This window comes from Haemaphysalis longicornis, unplaced genomic scaffold (assembly GCF_048455015.1).
Source record: "Haemaphysalis longicornis isolate Haplotype H1 unplaced genomic scaffold, Haemaphysalis longicornis Haplotype H1 scaffold_2, whole genome shotgun sequence".
Taxonomy (NCBI): Eukaryota; Metazoa; Arthropoda; class Arachnida; order Ixodida; family Ixodidae; genus Haemaphysalis; species Haemaphysalis longicornis.
Window position 1 is genome coordinate 167,406,322 of NW_027526295.1, and position 19,507 is coordinate 167,425,828.

The window sequence follows — 19,507 nt, forward strand, 5'->3', positions numbered from 1 at the left end:
GCTCCGGTTTTAGTACTCAGCAGTTGGCGCAAGCCCAACGAGATGACGAAGAGCTCCGAACTCTGCGTTCTTCAAACAGTTCCTCTCTGCAACTCCAGGACATTATCTGCCCTATCGTTTGCGACATTGATCCGATTTCAGGCCGCAGACGACCGTACCTTCCTGCTTCTCTCAGGCGCATTGCTTTCGACTCTATTCACCATCTCTCTCATCCTGGAGTACGTGCCTCACGGCGTTTAGTTGCCGAGAAATACGTCTGGCCTGGCATGATTTCTGACGTACGCGCATGGGCTCGTTCCTGCCTCGCCTGCCAGCAATGCAAGGTCTCTCGGCATACCACATCACCTCTGGCCCATTTTCCCTTGCCGGACTCTAGGTTCTCTACAATTCACGTCGACCTCGTTGGCCGGCTACCACCACCTAAGGGCTAACATTACGTCTTGACAGTGATCGACCGCTTTATTCGCTGGCCGGAGGTGGTTCCAATCGACGATATAACGGCTGAGACTGTTGGTTCCACACTTATGTCCACGTGGATCGCCCGTTTTGGCGTGCCGTAGGAGATTATAACAGACCGTGGCCGCAAATTTGAGTCCGAGCTCTTTCACCGTTTGACATGCCTACTCGGTGTAACGCATCTAAAAACAACGGCCTACCATCCTCACGCAAACGGCATGGTCGAGAGGTTTCATCGTCAGCTAAAGGCCTCATTGATGGCTCACGAATTACCTGAACAGTGGACAGCTCACCTTCCTCTTGTGCTGCTAGGATTACGCACTGTTATCAAAGAAGACCTTGGTTGTGCCGCCTCTCAAATGGTCTATGGCACATCTTTGCGCTTACCGGCAGACTTCCTGATTCCTCCCCAGCCGCAAGACAACCTTTCGTCCCCTGGACTGTCCTACGTAAACGATTTAACCCAGTTTTTCAGCTATATCCGTCCCCAACCACCACGGTCGTGTTCCACCAAGCACACTTTTATCCATCCAAACCTTTCTGACAGCCAGTACGTTTTCATCCGTGTCGACAGTACCCGCCGGCCACTTCAACCGCCATACACCGGCCCTCATCTCGTCATTTCACCCTCTGACAAGACGTTTACAGTTCGCGTCAACGGCCGCGACACCGTCGTTTCCATCGATCGTCTCAAGCCCGCATTCACCGAAGCTGCCCTGCCTGCGTTCCACTCCATCACCCACCATTCCACCCTGAACACCACCACTCTCCCTTCCCTTCGCACCACCACCCGTGAACCTAGCAACGCAAAGACTGTGCGTTTTGCTGTACCGCTCTCTACACGGACTCCTCCTCCAAACTCCGTCTCAAGGGGAGGGGGCTATGTGGCGGCGCTCCAGCGGCGATAGCGCTGGGGCTGAGCGACAGCCAATGAGAGCGGGCCACGCGTCGCCGGTGCGCAAACAGCCACGAACGCCACGAGCGTAGAATAAAACGGGGTTCTGTTTCTGGGTGCACGGCATAGCGTTCAGACGTGTCTCGGCTCGTCTCTCTGTCGCGTTCGCGACAGATGTAAAGGCGCCGGAAAGCCGGCGCTACCGCCACCGCCGATAATGTAGCCGCGGCACTTATCGCTTTAAATTCCACCTCGCCCACTAGCTGCGCGCCCCCGCCGGTTGAACGCCACTTGTCCCGTTGGTACGCCGGCGTGAGCACATTATTCTTCTTTAGCTTGAAAGCCATTCCGAGCAACATTGTCGCGTCGGTGGCCCTCATTGACCAGCTGTTCATAGTTCTTGTGAAGGAAAAATAATAAAAGATCTTTGTCTGGTCGCATATAAAGTCTGTGTCTCTCCATTCGCCAGAGTATTTCACGCCTAGGTAGGCGCCTATCCCCCGTTGCCGATTTAGACGTGCACGGGTCAGGGTTAAGGGAGAGGGCATACACGCACAGCAGGGATTGATGCCGCTACCGATTACATATCCGTTGGGGTGATGGGAGATTCAAACGTGACAGTCTCGTGGCTCAATGGTCCCAGTCAGCTGTCCTCTGCAATCGAGCCGTTTGGATCTGGGTTGGTGTGTTGCACAGACAATGAGATGCCTGCGACTGGGCAGCGAAAGCGATACCCACGTGTGTGTCCACTAGTATAGAGGTCGAAACCCTCGAGGTGTTAACTCGCTATGAGAAGGGCGGATGTCGCTAGCTTGGAAAAAGAAGAGCGGAAACTTAGGAGGCCCGAACAGAAGCGTGAATGGGCACGAAAACCACGGAAAGCCACTGCCGCCGTCGTTGCCGCCTTAACTTCCAGCTGGTCGTGTAGCTGCGAATCCCTCCTGGATGAACAGCAACTTGCCCGCTTGGAACGCCGACGTGGGCCAATATCACTCGTTCAGCTTAAAGGGCTTCAGAGCGATATGTTCTACAGTATCTTTCACTTCTAAGCACCCGCTCATGACCGGTTTCCGGTGTATGCATGCAGAGATTGTGAGAGGATGGTGGTAAGGGGGGAGGGGGGGCGGGCGCGCGCAGATATAGGTTTCATACCCTTACTGAAGACATGTCCGTTGTGTTGGCGTGAGGTTCAACGTGGCCGTCAAACAGCCCAATGCGACCGGTCCGGTGTCATCTGTGGTAGAGGGGATTGGGTGGGCGTGTCACTGAAACGGTAAGATGCCTACGATGCGGGGGGGAAAGAGACAGCTCTACGACTGTGCGCTAGATAAAGCTCGGGTCTTTTCCACGTTTCATTCAGGTAATTGGCTAGGAAGTATGCTCAGTCGTAAATTACAACCAAACGTGTTTTGTTTCGTGCACTCCGTGAAGGGCGTGCTGCTTTGCAGGTAATCCTTCTTCACAGAGTGGAAGGGCACTAAATTTTTTTTTCAATGGTGTCCTCAGGCTCCGTCCTTACCGAGCAGGTGCAGTGCGCTCCTACCGCTGCTTTCGCCAGGGCCCCATGAGCTCTTCATGTTCTTGCCCAACACCGGATTCCAATCAGGTCGAAACTACTTCAGCAGCCAAAGTTGAAATGTGGTCTCTGTCCCTCTGACGACTATGAAATCACACATAAAGGCTGCCCCACCCAGAGCAAGCCAACGCGCGCGAAGCGCCGTGCATGGCGTGCTTGTTCCCAGCCGGACCCAACCTCAACATACAACCGTTTCGACTGTTTGGCGGAAGAGGATGAGGATACAGTGGAGGAGGAGGACGCTACAGAGCCTCCCTCGCAGCCAACATATTGAGACACTGTTCGGGGTTTGCGCCGCTACCGGAAAGCGGTTTCGTAGACCCCTTGTCTTCTGCGGAGGATGAGCTTGTGGCCGTAGACCAACAGCTAGCCTTGCGGCATATTGAAATGGAGAAGGCCCATCCACCTCGTCCTTTCTCCAAGGCTCATCAGCACGCCCCGTCTAGGACTGACCTTCCCTCTCCGCCTGCCTCCTCTACTCTGACCCACAAGGAACTTCTCCAGTTTGTGGTGCAGCAGCTACAGACATTGGTTTCCGTCCTCCCGCACACCTTCGCTAACCAGTCCGCTACCATGCCTGAACCACAACAATATATTAGATGCGAAGCATCTGATGGTAGGGGATATGTCCCTCCCTTGTCGTTGTCCTTGTTGCGCCGTCCACACCCCCACTGCGCATGATCAGATTGCTGAACGCCCGGTCCCTTCTATGGCTCCTGGAGCGACAGTGTTGCCGGTGTCTTCCTAGGCCGGCACGAGACGTGCACGCTTCACGCGCCTTCGACGTTTAATCGTCGTCGGCAGCGGCGTGCGTCGGCGAGTCTCGGCAGGCCGTGATTACAAGCAGCCTACAACCATTTGGGGAACGTGCATCGACCTCATCTTCAGCAACTTTAGGGCTCATCCACTACAACAACCCTTGACTTTACATTTCACACACCATAAGGTCATAATCAAAGTGGAACGCCAACCACAGCTCGACATCACCTACGTAGAACATGATTATGATAATTATTAAATGAAGACAAACTCGTAGCACGTACAACTCTCTCCCTCTCTCTCTCTCTCTCTCTCTCTTTAATGCCTCTCCACTCTAACACACCCACCCCCCTCCAATAAAATTACACCATCTTCCCGTAGGGTAACCCTAAGTAGTATGCGAAACAGCCATGGGGTCAACGCAATTTCCCATTTCGTAGTTCCGGTAACTGAAAAGTGTGGTAGTTAACATGGAAACCAAACGGTAAATATAACGGTAGCTACGTACCTCAACCTCACGGAAACGACAAACTGAAAACTAATGGGCACTTGAATCGACCCCGTGCCTGCTTCGCAAACTACTCAGGGTTCCCCTATGGGAAGATGGTGTAATTTTTTGTTCAGTGGAACTGTCGGGGCCTCTCTACAAAAAAAAACAAAAAAACGAATGTACCGCACGTACAGTCCAGTGCGATTGGAAGGTTATCGCTGGGAAGCTACTCTTTCAAATGAAGCACACTGAACACCAGCTTTAGCAAATCTTCCATGCCAGTTTCGTTATCGTCGGCGTAGATAAAAGGCAACCAAGTCCGCGCTAGAATCCCGGGACGCTCGCCGCCGAGTCTGTACACAAAGCAGCCGCGTCGGCGGATTGCCTCGAAAGCGCGTCATCCCTATTTCATATTTGCCGCGCTTTCGCGGCACTTTTTCAAAGAAAGTGCTACGAGTTGTGCCGCGCCTCCGCCAGATGGTGCCACCCGTCCCGCGACCGAGAGAAGACGCAGTGAAACATCCCCCTCGCAAGGGGCACGATCAAATGCAGAGCATTTCCGGTGGCGCACGACGTTAAGTAGTTTGCGTTACGTTAATGTTGTTGCACTTGTGGCAACTGTTGACGAGAGAGCGCTCGTCAGCAGTAATTTGAATGAGTCAGCGATATAAGGTGCGTTCGTAGCGTCCAGATCTGTGTCGGCTTTGTGGCGCAGTGGGTAGAGCACCATGTACATTGCGTTCCGCCCGCAGGGTCGAGGGATCGAAACCGGGCGCCGGATAGTATTTTTTATATATAGTAGGGAGGGGTGCGGCGCGGACTACGGACGTCAACGCGGGTGACACCGTGAGTTACTGAAATGCTCTGCATTTAAAATTGGTGAGATGCGTGAAAGGCTACGTCTTGGTGAGCTCTGTGCCTGGGCTTTCTTGCTTCAGGAGACGAACTGCATCCCCAGCCTGCCTCAATTTACGGCATACACTAAGCCGTACATTCCTGATCGGCGGTGCAGCTCAACTTCTACACCTCCGGGCAAGGCGGCCATTTATGTTCGAGCTCGCTTTCCTCGAAACCCTATCCCTCTAAACTCGTGGTGTACAGTCTGGCAGGCAGTAGTGGCGGTACAACTGCTGCTTCCGCGTTGTGTGGTAGTGCTGTGTGCCCTTATAGTGGTCGTGCTCCGCGCCTGCGGCTGGGTCGGCTTACCCAACTGCGGCGAACTATCCCTGGGTGCCCCATTCTTGTGGCGGCGGACTTCGATGCTCCACACTGTGACAGGGGATGCCCGTATTGAAGTGAGCGTGGTCGAGTGCTCTTAGAGTACTTCACCGATGCCAGCTTTGCACTTCTGAATGTCATTACTAGCCCAACACGCCGGTGTGTCCACGTACGGTTGCCCCTATCCACCTGACTTGTCGTGGTGGCTGGGTACGAAAAGGGTTTCTTGGCAGCGCGAAGCGGGCTGTTGGGGCAGCGATCACCACCCAATTCGCATCGGTCTCTTTCCGGGGTTAACGAGTAGCCTTCGGCGCTGGTGCACAGTGATGAATTAGGATAGCTTCCGATCTACCCTGAACGCTACCCTCTCAGCGACTCTCCCAGACCCCACCGATCTGCTTCACCGTGTCCTTGCGGACGCTTCCCAGCATACGCGGGTGGGGGACACCCACCCCAGGCCCAATCTCCAGCTTGTGCAACTCTGGGCCAAACGTAAGCAAGCTGAATTAATTGCCACTTGGGACCCTTTGTCCATACCTGCCTGCCTGCAGTATTAGCGCCTCACCGCTGCTGCATCTTACGGGTAGTCACCTACGGGGCAAAAACTTGGAGGCTCACTAAGAGGGTTCAATTTAAATTGAGAACGACTCAGCGAGGAATGGAACGGAAGATGATAGGTGTAACATTAAGGGACGAGAAGAGAGCGTAGTGGGTCAGGGAACAAACGCGTGTTAATGACATATTAGTAGAAATTAATAAGAAGAAATGGACGTGACAGGGCATGTAATGCGAAGGCAAGATAACCGTTCGTTATTAAAGGGGCCCTGAAAGGCGTTTTGAGCACACTAAATGAACTAGCGCAATCGTTAGATTGGGTCGTCAACGCCATCTGTGCCAAGTATTACTCTTTTACGCGCAGCGGAAAGCTCACACTTTTGTTGCAAAATTTGTCGCTTTTTTCTGACCCTTCCCTTCGTGTTTTTGGACGCCGCCATCTACACATGTCTACGTCAACAATTCCCAGATGTTCGTCATCAGCTAGACATCCTGCTATTGGGCGACTTTCTCACGCACTTCCGGCAAAGAGATGAGTCGTCTGCTCAGCGTCGGCTCGCCGGCTGATCTGCCAGCGGAGTGCCGGAGTGCTTGGACATTTTACGACAAACGGAAAAAGTGTAAACAAACGCTTAACCGTTTGTATTGAATGCAACACGGCCATAACACGATATGGATATTCTCTTACCTGAGTACGTTCCATAAAGAAAGCGTTGAAGCCCCGTGGCACTTCTTTCGTGCAATCGCAGAGAACGCCCTGAGCCGAATGCCCGGGTTTGACGGATACATTTTATTCCACTTCAAAACAATCCAGAGATGCGTTTCGAACGAACACAACGTCACAACATGCGTTGCAAGTCCGAACCGCGATTGACTGACGATGGGTTGCCTCCTCCTGCCCCTCGTAAATTCGGCACTCACCTCGCGCGTGGTTTGCGGGGAGGAACAGCAAGTCACTTAACTCTGGCGCACAAGCCGAGATGGCTTTTAGCCACGCACACTGCAAATACCCCAGGCGAGGTTGAGTCGTACGTCGCTCGAGAAAGATAATCCAGACCATGGGAAGCACTATCCACCCGCAGAAGCACAACGTCGCCAACGTCGCATTTCATCGCGAAACAAAGACGACCACAACACACACACCATCGCCTCCTGTAATGCCCAACGCATCTCGCACTTCCCAATGGGAGTGAGTGGTACGCCTGCAGTACTCACATGTCGCGAGATGGGGCCCCGAGCTGAACCGGGATCACGGAACCGTAACTGACTTCTAGAGTGGCTTGTGCCTTGTTTCCAAGGCAAACGTTGTTTGAGATTGTCAAAGAAATGGCGCTCGCTCCAGCGCTAGAAAGTTCAGAGCTACGGCGGAGCATGTTTTGCCAACGTTGCCGCTCTCCACCACGCGTCGCCCCAAGCTGAACTGGTCACATGATTGAAGCGTTTTGTGCACGGGTTCTGTATTGGTTTAAAATGTCTTTTTCACATGCCGCCGGCAGGAATTACCACCGCCGCAAAATAAGACCCGGCACCACCGGGGCCACATCTGATACGGCGCTTTTTGGATAAACAGTGCGCGCTGCATCAAAGAGAACGAGCGCACGATCCTCGCCGTGCGGCTTCGAGTTCACCGCCGATAGCAACTGAAGCAAAGGGCAAGGCCAGGCGACGCACACATGCGGCCAGATTTTTCGTTCGCTTTTCCAGCCTTGAGCGGAGTGCGGGATTCATGGTGTCAACAAAGCTTGCCCGTAGCAGACCGCAGTATTAGCAGCGCAATAGCGGAAGTACGTCACCGCTGAGGAACGCAGCATCATGGGAGGGAAGGCTCGCGCGGCGTCAACAGCGGAAAGTAAGTTGAAAGGAGGAGGAAACGCGGCGCGATGATATTGCGCGGTTTTTGATTTACGATTTCTCAGCTAATACTCATCGCTTTAACAAAATTCTTGCGGGAGAAGATTACTGATACATTGCTTTATTTGGTTACATGTACATCCATGCATCGGCGGAAGGTATTTCAGGACCCCTTTAAGGGTAGCAGAGTGGTTGCTAGAGAAGACAAGCGTTGCAGGGGGCGGCAGAAAGTTAAATGGGCATATGAGATGAAGAATTTTGTAGGGATAAATTGGTCGGAGTTGGCACAGTAGTGGGATAATTGGAGACTAATGGGAGAGGCCTTTGCCCTGCAGTGGGCGTAGATAGGCTGGTGGTGATGGTAGTGGTGGTGGTGATGGCGGTGGCTAGACGGCTTGAGAAAAGACTGCGCAGGCAGTGCTGGCTTGTCTGGTGCGCTTCTCTTGGTCCGTCATCTTCTACGAGGTCTGTCTGGCGCACCTTGATTGTTGATTGTGGGGTTTAACGCGCCGACGCAACGCAGGCGATGAGGCGCGCCGTAGTGGAGGGCTCCGGATTAATTTTGACCACCTGGGGATCTTTAACGTGCGCCGAAATCTCGAACACACGGGCGTTTTTGCTTTTCGCCTCCATCAGAAAAGCGGCCGCCGCGGCCGGGAATCGAACCCGCGACCTCGTGCTCAGCAGCGCAACGCCTTAGCCACTGAGCCACCGCGGCGGGTCTGGCGCACCTTTCGCGCCATGGAATCGGGAAGTCGTCCTCCGGAAGCAGCAGCTAGCGCTTGCATTGCATCAAACAAGGATCCTGTACAATTCGCCCACGACGTTGCATGGGCCTTGTTTCCTGCCTTTGATGCTGTGCCAGCGGCAATGCCGATTCCGTTCTCTCTTCCGGGCAGTGTGGGCTTACCGCCCACTCATGATGCCATCTCTGGAATTCAGTTACCATTCACAATGACTGAATTCTTTGCCGCGATGCATCGAGCTAAACTGTGGACTGCTCTGGGTCCTGGCGGCATAACTTATGAGGTATACAAAAATATCGACGACCAAGCTTTCACGATGCTTCTGGACTCCGTAAACCAGGTGTGGCTATCTGGTCAACTCCCTGAATCCTGGCTTCGGGCGGCTATTGTTCCGATCCCAAAGCCCGGGGAACCACCGCACGAACTTCCGGCCAATCGCTTCGACATCTACGCTGTGCAAGCTGATAGAGCGGATGCTTGCCACTGGTCTTTAGTGGTGGCTTGACACTTTTCAATGGTATCACCAGGCGCAAATCGGATTCAGGCCTCATCTTGGTACTGAAGATGGCTTGGAATACCTGTCATCTATGGTTTTGGTGGCAGGCCGTTCTCGCCGTGTTGGGACTGTACTAGCTATGGACATATGCAAGGCGTATGAAAACGCTAGTCAGGCTGCAATATTACAAGTCCTAAGCTGTCTTGGTCTCCCAGACAAAGACTGTGACTTAATGCGACACTTTCTTAAACACTGGTCTTTTTCTATAGGCATCATTTGCGGCCGTTTCGGCTCGTTTTCACCAGTACGTGGCGCACCGCAAGGCTGTGTTCTGTCTCCGCTGCTTTTTTTAACGCTGTCTTGCTGTCGCCAGCTTGGCACTTTTGCACTATCCAATACTTGTATTTCCTCATGTACGGGAATGATATTACTGCATGGACAGTTCATCTAGACCTGTCATGACAAGCAGAGTGCCTCCAGCAAGCCTGGCAGACAACCAGAAATGGTGCGAGTATGCTGGCCTCACCCTCCCTCCAGAGAAGATTGTTGCGCTTCCCGTCGTGAGTGCTTGGGGCCGTCGCTCTCTTTCATTATCTCCGATCAGTCTGCAGCTGAATGGGTCCGCTATTCCCATCGTTGGGGCCCTTCATGTTCTGGGATTGGAGATATCGGCTGCAGGTTCAGGGGCTCAGTGGCTCCTTTCTGCTCTACAGAAAGCCGGACAAATGCTCCACCTTGTTTGTCGCATCTCTCATAAGTCAAGCGGAGCCTGCTGGACGATTGCCCGTCTCTTAGTGCGCTCCGTAATGCAACCTAGGCTTGTGTACTAGGCACAGTTCCAGAACATGACGCGAGCGGACGGGGCCGGTTGGAGGCCATTAACACGGCCGCCAAGCGCACCATTACTGCCCTCCCCCGCCTAACACCAATTCCACATCTCCAAGCAGAAGCCCAGCTAAACACGCTAGATGAATTAATTCATCAGCATCGTTTCGCACGCCTGCTGAAACGTGAACTGATTCCAGAGGCAGCAGCTCTCGTCGCTTATATGGGCCAGCCGCCGGATACGATGCCAGCCTTTTCCGCCGTCAGGCCTCCCTGGCTGTACCATCAGGTGACGCGCAATACTCCTCTGGCAAGGCTACACGTCCGTACCACGGGCCTTCACCAGCCTCCAGATGCCGTCCTCCATGAACCTGACTGGGCGCCTGAGACGCAACCGCTGGTTGTCCAGGTTTTTGTGAACGCCGGGGCGTACGACTGCTTCGTCACCTCGGCCTTGACGTGTCCCTCTCACCCTGCCGTATAACAAAGTTGCGCGTACGAGACACTCCGTGCACTACGAAGCCTGCTAGCAGAACTTACTGCCATTCGGGATGGTCTACAGGCTCTTGCACCGACATTGAACAGTGCGGACAAGCTGGAACTTTATACTGGCTCAACGGCACCGATTCGGGATTTGCGCCGCGTTGCGCTTTGTGCAAGCCTTACCGCACATATATCATGGGCACTTCTCCATGCCCTGTCCGCGTTTTGTGGATTCGCCGGGACATGCTTCCTGCCCACACAGCCGCAGATCGCGCCTGCCACAGAGGCCTTCCACGACCACTACCAGTATCTACCATAGAAGAACTGCTGGTGGAAAAGCAAACCCTCGGTCGCGCCACGCGTGCTTTACTTCCACCGCGTGGAACTGACCTGCCTAGTGGGCTCGCCCGTTGGGAGGAGGTCGTGCTGCGGAGGCTTCAACTTGGGATGGCGTTATTTATCCCCAGCAGTTACTCACGCTTGGCCTGCCCGTTATCGCGAGCCGTTGGCGGACACTTGCCCCTTCTGCGAGCTGCCTGCGTCAGAAGCTGATGTTGAGCACTTGCTGTGGACTTGTCCTTAGAGACGCCCGAACGAAACACCTACGGGGCACCGGGCTTCGTCCTGGGAGACCCCCAGATCTCAAGCGCTGGATATGGGAGCCCCAGCACTGGTCTCTTCTCGGATTTTTGCGCGTTACTGGTGCAGTGCTGTACATATGAAAACATTGTCTTGCGCGGTAGGGCAATCTCTCGTAAAAAAAAGAAAAAGCGTTCTGAAGTGTTAGTTTTGAGCTATTCATTAGGAACATTTAAAACAGTTCCTAATTAAATCCCACTTTCGGAGTATTATCGAAATACCCAAAAACACCGAAATATCGCGAAAAAATAAACTCCGAAAACACCCCATGAATTTCACCCCCCCCCCCCCCAAAGAAAACTCCGAGAACCCGGAGGCCTAACTAAGCTTATTCTGTAGGTCACGATTCCGGTGTCCTCGTGACCGAAAGATGGCACACAAAATGGCCGACAGATGGCACAAAAATTTCCGACGGCGCAAATGATAACAAATTTCCGTAGTACCGAAGCTAATGTCATGTCATATTGCTAGAGCATCACGTCTCGCCGAGTTGGGAACGCGTATGTGTGAACGGGTATGTTGAGTAATTGGTGAATCGTCCATCAGCTTCGGAAAGCTGCGGTCCTCGTCGCCAGCCCAATCCCCCCGACTGCGTACGTGAGAATAGGGGGTTGGTATGTTGAAGTCACAGCCAAATTGGGTTGTCGTTGTTGTCAACCTTTTGTTAGTTACAACATTGCCCTGGTAACTTCTCTTGGTGGCTGAGATCCTTAAAGCCAATTCCCTTGAGAGGGTGCTCATGATTTGTGGGTGAGAATGTTAACGTCGCAGCCATTCGAAACGTGGAGCATCGGACGGACGTGAGCCTCTAACGGCTGCTGCCATCGTCACTGGGCAATCCATGTGAGTTGGTATGTCAGGCTTAGGGGCAAGTTATGAAGAAGATGGTGCCGACATACAATCTCGCAGCCAGGACGAGGGCGGTAATGTCCGCCATTCTCCCAGCACATGCAGCAAACGACGAGGAAAAGGAGGTGAACCAAGACGAGAGAAACGAAGAAGTGATGTCACGCTAACCACTGCAGGCTTCCCTGCTCCTACAATGACTCCTCCTTTGTAGACCCGCTTTTGCAGTACCATGGGAATTTTGTCGAATCGGAATTGGCTGTGCGCTTCTTGCAGCTGCAGTCATTTGGACTCGCCAATCCACCTTGGTGGGTGTAGGACATTGCAGCCAGTGTGAATTTCCATTAGAGGTCCTGCGCCAGAAAGAGAGAGAAATAACTTTTATTTGTCCAGTTTGTGGAGGAGAGCTAGACCTCCACCCCAGGCGTCGGCCAGGAGCCCTTGGGTCCTAGCAGCCTCTTCGCCTAACTGGATGGCCCAGACTTGATCCGCCGGGTCTGAGCTGAACAGTACGGTCTCCCACTGCTCATTACTGCTAATTTTCCGTCTCTGAGGAGTCGCCTGAGGACATGCCCATAATATATGAGCCAGATCAGCCCGTTCCTTGCATCTCCGACATTTATCTGAAAACTGTCCAGGATAACAATGACTATACGCGACGGGGTTCGGGTACGAGTTCGTCTGAAGAAGCCGCCAAACCACAGATTGCCTTTTACTGAGGGATGGATGATCGGTGGGGTAGCGGGCTCGTTCAAGCCGGTAATGAGTAGTCAGCTCCTTGTAAGACACAAGCCTGTCTCTGCCCGTCCAGCGAAGCGAGTGAGCGTCTGGGTCAGAAGTGTCGACGCCAGCTCGGTCGGTAAAGCCTCGAGCCGCATCGTGCGCACACTCGCCGGTGCCCATATCAAGTAATCTTCCCGTTCCGCTCGTCATGGGATCGAGATTTTAGGATTTGGGACGCCTCGGATGAAATTCGCCCTCTCGAATAATTTAAAATAACCGACTTAGAGTCGCTAACAATGAATTTAATTTTTGGAGAAGCTGTCATCGCCAGGGCGATGGCCGCCTCTTCGCCCACCTCTGTGTCCGTCGTGTGGACCGAGCATGAGGAAATTGAATCCCCACGGAAATTGACCACTGCGAGGGCCATGGCGTCGCGAGCAATGTAATCAGCGGCGTCTACGTATACCACGTCCTCAGATTTTTCATCTTTTGTGTAGGGCTTTGGCCCTGGCCTGTCGCCGCTCTTGGTTATGTACGGGGTGCATGTGTTTCGGTAGCGGTGGTATGTACATGCGATCCCCTATTTCCGCTGGTAGGTCCATTTTGGCTCAGGGGTATCCCTGCGGGAAAAATGCCAAGCGATTTGAGGATCTGTCTGCCTGTTAGACTCTTGATAAGTCGCTCCCGCTGTGACAGCCTTTGAGCTTCGATAATCTCGCTGAGGGTATTGCGAAGCCCGAGTGCCTCGAACCGTTCGTTTGGGGCTGTTAACGGGATCCCAATGGCTTGTTTATAAGCCCGCCTTATCATGGCATTTAGCTTGGCTTCTTCATCGCGTTTCAGGTGCAGGAATGGGGCGACATATGTTACTCTACTAATGACGAAGGCTTGTACCAATCTCACGAGGTTGTGTTCTTTCATCCCGTGGTGTCGATTGGCTTTTCGGGGGATCAGGCGAGTTGTTTGGTGTACGCTCTTTTCGAGAGCAAATATGGTCTCTGAATTGTGCCCGTTGGCCTGGATGCGGAGGCCCAGGACTCGGATACTTGAAACTGTCGGGATTCGTTGGCCTCCGCATGTAAAGAGCTGAATGTCCGGAGGTACTGAGTCTGTCCGGCGTCCCCTGCTAGTCGGGCGATAGAGTAGAAGCGCTGATTTCTCTGGAGAGCAGTTCAGGCCACGAGGGATCACGTAAGTTTCTATTACCTCTATTGCCCTTTGTAGTATGTCGTATCTGTCCGTCACTGCCACCCGGAACCCACAGCGTGACGTCATCTGCATACAGGCTGTATTGCAAGCCGTGAATGTTATCAAGGAGTTTGGGGAGGCCAATCGTGGCTACGTTGAACAGGAACGGAGAGAGGACAGAGCCTTGCGGCGTCCCCCTGCTCCCCAGTTCCAGCGTGTCCGATTGAATACCCCCTACGCTGAGCGTAGCCGTGCGGTCCGAAAGAAAGTTGCTAACGTAATCGTACGTCCTGTGGCCTAGACCCAGTTTGGTTAGGTTTTCGAGGATGGCCGTGTGTCTGACGCAGTTAAATGCTTTTGTAAGATCAATTCCCAGTATAGCCCATGTGTCTAGTGGTGAGCAATGCGCTCCGTCTATGATGTCATGTTTAAGTCGAAGCATCACGTCTTGTGTTGAGAGTTTCGGCCGAAAACCGATCATTGTGTGTGGAAATAGGCCTTTTTCCTCCATGTATTTGTTGATTCTGATGAGGATCACGTGTTCCATAAGTTTCCCGGCACATGAAGTAAGATATATAGGTCTTAAGTTTTCTATCTAGAGCTTTTTGCCTGATTTGGGAATCATGACTACCTTCGCGGTTTTCCACTGGCCCGGGATTTGACCCCGTTCCCAGCACACGTTCATGTACCGGGTTAAGGCCCCGACAGAATTGTTGTCCAGATTCGGTAGCATTTTATTTGTAATGCCGTCTGGACCCGGGGCGGAGCGGGTTCGCAGGTTGTGAATGCATAGCCTCCTTTATACTGTGAATGGCACCTCGTACTTCGTGCTCCTTAAGGGGGCGGTCCATGGTTTCACAGCCAATGAGAGTGTTGCTCCCACGTTTGGTAGCCAACAGTAATTTTGCTGATGGGTCCTACCTACCAGAATCTGGGGACGGTGCATTTTTTTTTTTTTTGCCAAGTGAGCCAAGTAATGCGTAAGTAAAACTTAAGCATCAAAACGGGTGAAAGAATGCTCGCTTTGACGGCAGATTTCCCACGGAAGGTCCTTTAAACAAAGCAAAATGATTGAGTTAAAATGAAAACTGGTTAAATTTCGTCCTGGATGAGAATCAAACCCGGGGCTAGATGAATACTAGTCTAGAGCGCATCGCATATGCCAATACAGTTACACAACTGTAGCTGACTTAAGTTAGGTCTATTCAATGCGTTGTGGCCAATGAGTTAGAAACGTGTGCTCGGAATACATAAGTATTTTGAACATGGTAATTATAAATGAAGCAGTTAAGCTGGTAACAAAGCACATTTTCGCGGAACGCCTTCTTTGCTTGGCGTGCAACAGCATCGCCATCCTGCGGCGTCCACTACAACCAACAATTTACGGCGTTGCCACAACAGATGGCGCGCGAGTAGTGCGAACACGGAAACGTGGCCACCTTGTGCCCTCTTGTATGCCACATGCGCCCGCCAGGTTATATGGCGGCCCCTCTAGAACACTCTCACGTTATCTCCAATACCCTTGACGCATGGCAGGCTGCCATTATCAGCTCCTCCTTCTCTGACCAGTTTACGCTGGTCGAGAGAGCGAGCACAGGGGCCCGCGCCTCGGAAGCCTTACACGTAGGCTTTCGCCTTTAGTCCCTTCTATTATCACCCCACCCCTCCCGCCTTTTCGTCAACAAAGTTTTTCAGCAGTGGCACCGGGAATAGAAATCGCTAAGGGAAGAGGACGGTGGAGATTTGACAGGCCGACACGTTAGGAGTTGTACACTAATGCAATACAAGGAAGTGGGCTAGTTGCTTTTTCGTACTTGTGGTTCCGCTTCTATTTATGTTACGCGGTGTACAGAAACAGGCGAACAAAATGAGCGCATGTGTTGTCCTCTTCCTTCCGTGTGTCCCCACTGGAAGGAGAGCTACGACTGCTCCTGCCCACAGTATACGCGCCGCTACCAATTTCCAGCGTGCAGCAAGATGGCCGACGATGGCAAGGCCGCATTTTTGCGTAGGCACTGTGGAAGACCACGTTCCCAATCAGTCTGCATACATTTTGTTCCGCATGCACCAGTTATCTCGACTAAAATACATCGGTCTTATTCTTTGCGTTGAAAAATGTAACACAGCACGTAGTCTCCTCGGCACGTTACTTCACGTCGACACTTCACGTACGAAGGTAAATTTATCTTAGAACTCATTACATCGGCCAAGGTGACCTGTCAACCCTCCAGGTTATAAAGATCACACCTGTTCAGCGTCATTCATGAACTTCATTTTGATTGCTAAGATATCCTTCACATATAAAGGCCGCCCTGGAGGGTATACTATTGACGACTTTTGCCAAAACATATTCCACGTATTAGGAAACGGCGTGATGGAAACAACCAGTGATTCCCCAACCTACTCACCAGTGCGTTCATGTTCCTGCCGGTATGGTGTAGCTCGGGTCGTGTCTAGGCGTGCTGTGAGCAAAGGGTCAAGGGCGAAAGCCAGTTCTTATATTGTGCGCTTCAAGCGCGCCCAAGCGCCCCGTTGCCTTCGTTCTTCAATGGGTAAAGAAAACGCCTCGAGTCGTGACTCATTAGCGCGTCGCAACACCCACCCTTCTTTCTCCCTTTTCCGCGTGGTGCAGCAGCGCCCCATAGCACCCTGTCAAATCTGCTTCTCAATTGCATCCTAACCTGAAAAAAAAAGTGCAACTCGATGCGAGTATTTTCTATAATATTTCCTCACGACCCGCTCTGCTCACTCCGGATAACGCCTAGCTTAATCCGCTTTAGTGGCGCAGCCGTGCCAACAGAGCCAGAACTAACTAAAGAACTCAAGCTGGACGCTAACACCTTTGTTCTATACTCTTTCTTCCTGCGAAATGGCGTAAAACATTCCGTGTCTAAGCATGCGTATACCAGCTTCCGCGCCCGTCGGCGGCGAAGCATTTCTTTATCAGCGCAGGCCGTATCTCAGGCGTCGATGTTCTTGTCCGGGAGAAACGGCACGCGCCCTTTCAGGCTCTGAATGCTGAGCTCCAGCGACGCCAGCAGCGCGCATACGTTGCCCATTATCCGCCGCTTCCTCCGCTAATTTGCGCACGCTTGTTCTACCGTGCCCTGGCTGAAGCCCGAAACAGGTTGAGCAGCTTAGAGTGCTGTTTAGGCGCTTTTCTTTTCCTGTTTCGCTTGCTAGCAAGTCTGGCTGCGTGTTTTATTGTCTGCGCAGTCTTCCGGCGTATCTTGCGTTCATAAATTGTTGCGTAGTGCGCTGCCGTCCCAGTAGCTTTCGTTCTGGGGTATACGTAGAAAACTGTACGAGAGCGGAAGGCCATCGGCCAAATCGGGTGAAGGTAGGAGCGTGAGGGAGATATGGTCAGCTTATAGAAGTTTGTGGTCTTCGTTGACGGTCCGAGCTGCGGCAATATGGGATTAGGTTAAAAAATTAAAGCCCCTTTCTCAAGAGAAAGATCGTGAAAACGTGAAGCTTTCTCCCAGGCTACCTGAATCAAACCCAAAGTCCAAAATCCACTCTCTTAAAGTTTAAAATCAAAACGGCCAAAGTACAAAGCCAACGTCTACTTCAATTCGGCCAAAGCCCAAAGCCAACTTCCAAGCCCACACCAACAAAGTCTAAAGCCAGTCTAACTTCGCACCACCAAAGTCCAAAACCAGTCGAACTTCCCCCCCCCCCTTCCCAACACCAAAGTTGATAGCCAACGATCACGCAACAAGCCCAAAGGAAATGCTGAGCGACCTTAACTGACGTACTGTTATGTGGTGTATGATTTATGTACCCTGAGCGACCTCCATTTGACGTACTGCTATGTGGTGTATGATTTATCTACCCTGAGCGACCCCAAGCTGACGTATTGTTATGTGGTGTATGATTTATGTACCCTGAACGACCTTAATCTGACGTACTATTATGTGGTGTATGAACTGAGCGACCCTAATCTGACGTACTGGTATGGGGTGTATGCTTTAAGTACCCTGAGCAACCTTAATTTGACGTACTGGTATGTGGTGTATGATTTACGTAGCCTGAGCGACCTCAATTTGACGTACTGCTATATGGTGTATGATTTATGTTCCTTGAGCGACCCCAAGCTGACGTACTGTTATGTGGTGCATGATTTATGTACCCTGAGCGACCACAAGCTGACTTATTGTTATGTGGTGTATGTTTTATGTGCCCTAAGCGACCTTAATTTGACGTACTGCCATGGGGTGTATGATTTATGTGGTGTATCGTGTATGAACAACGAGCTTAAAAACTTCTTTCCAGTCTTCGAGCATAGCTTTCATACCCGATCTATGAACGATAACTGGGAGATTTTTAAAAATAGAATGAATGAATTAACTGGCACATTTATCCCCACAACATCATTCCGTAGCACGCCGCAGAAGCCCTGGTTTACAAACAAAGTGAAGAGCTTGGCGAATAGAAAAAAGCGCCTTTTTCGCACAGCAAAAGCAAAAGAAACACCTGACGCTTGGGCGAAATACAGCACACCCGAAAAGGAATATACCACCGCTATTAGTAACGCGAAATGTACGTTTTCGAACCAGGATTTACCATGCATGCTGTTGCGACCGGGCGGGGGCACCCGATCCGATCTTCGTGGCCTCCGACATACGAGTGGTAGCGTGTATGATGCGAGCGGCCAGCCGCTGTTGCAGCCGTGAAGAAGTCCAGAAGCCGTAGGCTAACGTAACTGTTTACTTCATAGCGATAGGTGAGCCGAAGCCAAAGAACAATGCCCCGACGGGCGAGGTTACAATACAGGACTCGAGCAGAGCGACAACATCGATTCGCTGCTCTAACAGGAATGGTTTACAACGCTTGGGCAGCTCTATTTATACCCAAAAGCGACAACGGTCAAAACGCCAACACGCTGGAACACGCACAACACTCTTTCCAGAGTTCGTAAGCCGTTCATAGCCTCGGGCACGTTGCGTTGAGTCCGAGAGAGGGGAGAGAGGAGGACTCCGTTGCGATCGACGGGGCCTCTGTGTCCTTGAAGAGCGTGGAGACGAGCCACGCCGCCAGCCGCCGAAGTTTTGCCGAGAGCAAAGCGTCTGACGCGGCTTTGTCGCAACTTGCCACCGACATGATTGCGCCTGTTTTCGAAGGCGCACGAGTGGCTTCGCCGCACAGCCTAGGAGTGGTGCGGGGAAGTACTGCGGCGCTGGCCGATTCGTAACAATGCTAACCACTAACACACGAAAATTCTGGCAAATCGTGAACCCTCGGTCTTCAAGCACCATGCACCTTACTAATGACTCTGGTCCCGTGCTTTCAGATAATCAATGCGCTGATGTTTTTAACACCACGTTTTCATACTAACGAATCTAGCCTACCTTCCCCTCCTGCCCCGGAGCTGTTCACATCCAGTATGTGTTCGATTGTTTTTTGCGCAGACAGTATTTCATGTGTTATTCAAAACATGAAACTGTCCTCATCAGGTGGCGTCGATGATATTAACTCAAAAAATTTCACCATCTTCCTGTAGGGGAACCCTGAGTAGTATGCGACGCAGCCATGGGGTTGACTCAAGTTCCCATTAGTTTTCAGTTCGACCGCGGCGTTGCGGGAGGAGAATGGGGGGAGCCGAGCGCGCGCGCGCGTCATTTATACCGCGGAGCTACAGTGGCGCCCCCAGCGGAGTATGCAGCGGCTACCGTCGCGTCTCTAGCCCTAAGCTGCTTCGCATTTTAACGCGCGCGGAGCCGCAGGTGTTGCCATTCGTTGCGCAAACACGGAGAGGAGA

At 52.2% G+C, this 19,507-nt stretch overlaps 1 protein-coding gene across 1 annotated transcript in view; it reads right to left on the reverse strand.

Annotated features, from left to right (window-relative positions):
• LOC144167493 (uncharacterized) overlaps positions 1-16,547 on the reverse strand; it is a 32,364-nt gene extending 15,817 nt beyond the window's left edge. Inside the window, exon 1 of the mRNA XM_077696743.1 lies at positions 16,155-16,547. Within this exon, the coding sequence (XP_077552869.1) occupies positions 16,155-16,166 (12 nt within the window). The 5' untranslated portion in view covers positions 16,167-16,547. The remainder of the gene's footprint in view (positions 1-16,154) is intronic.
• Between the last annotated feature and the right edge of the window lie 2,960 nt (positions 16,548-19,507).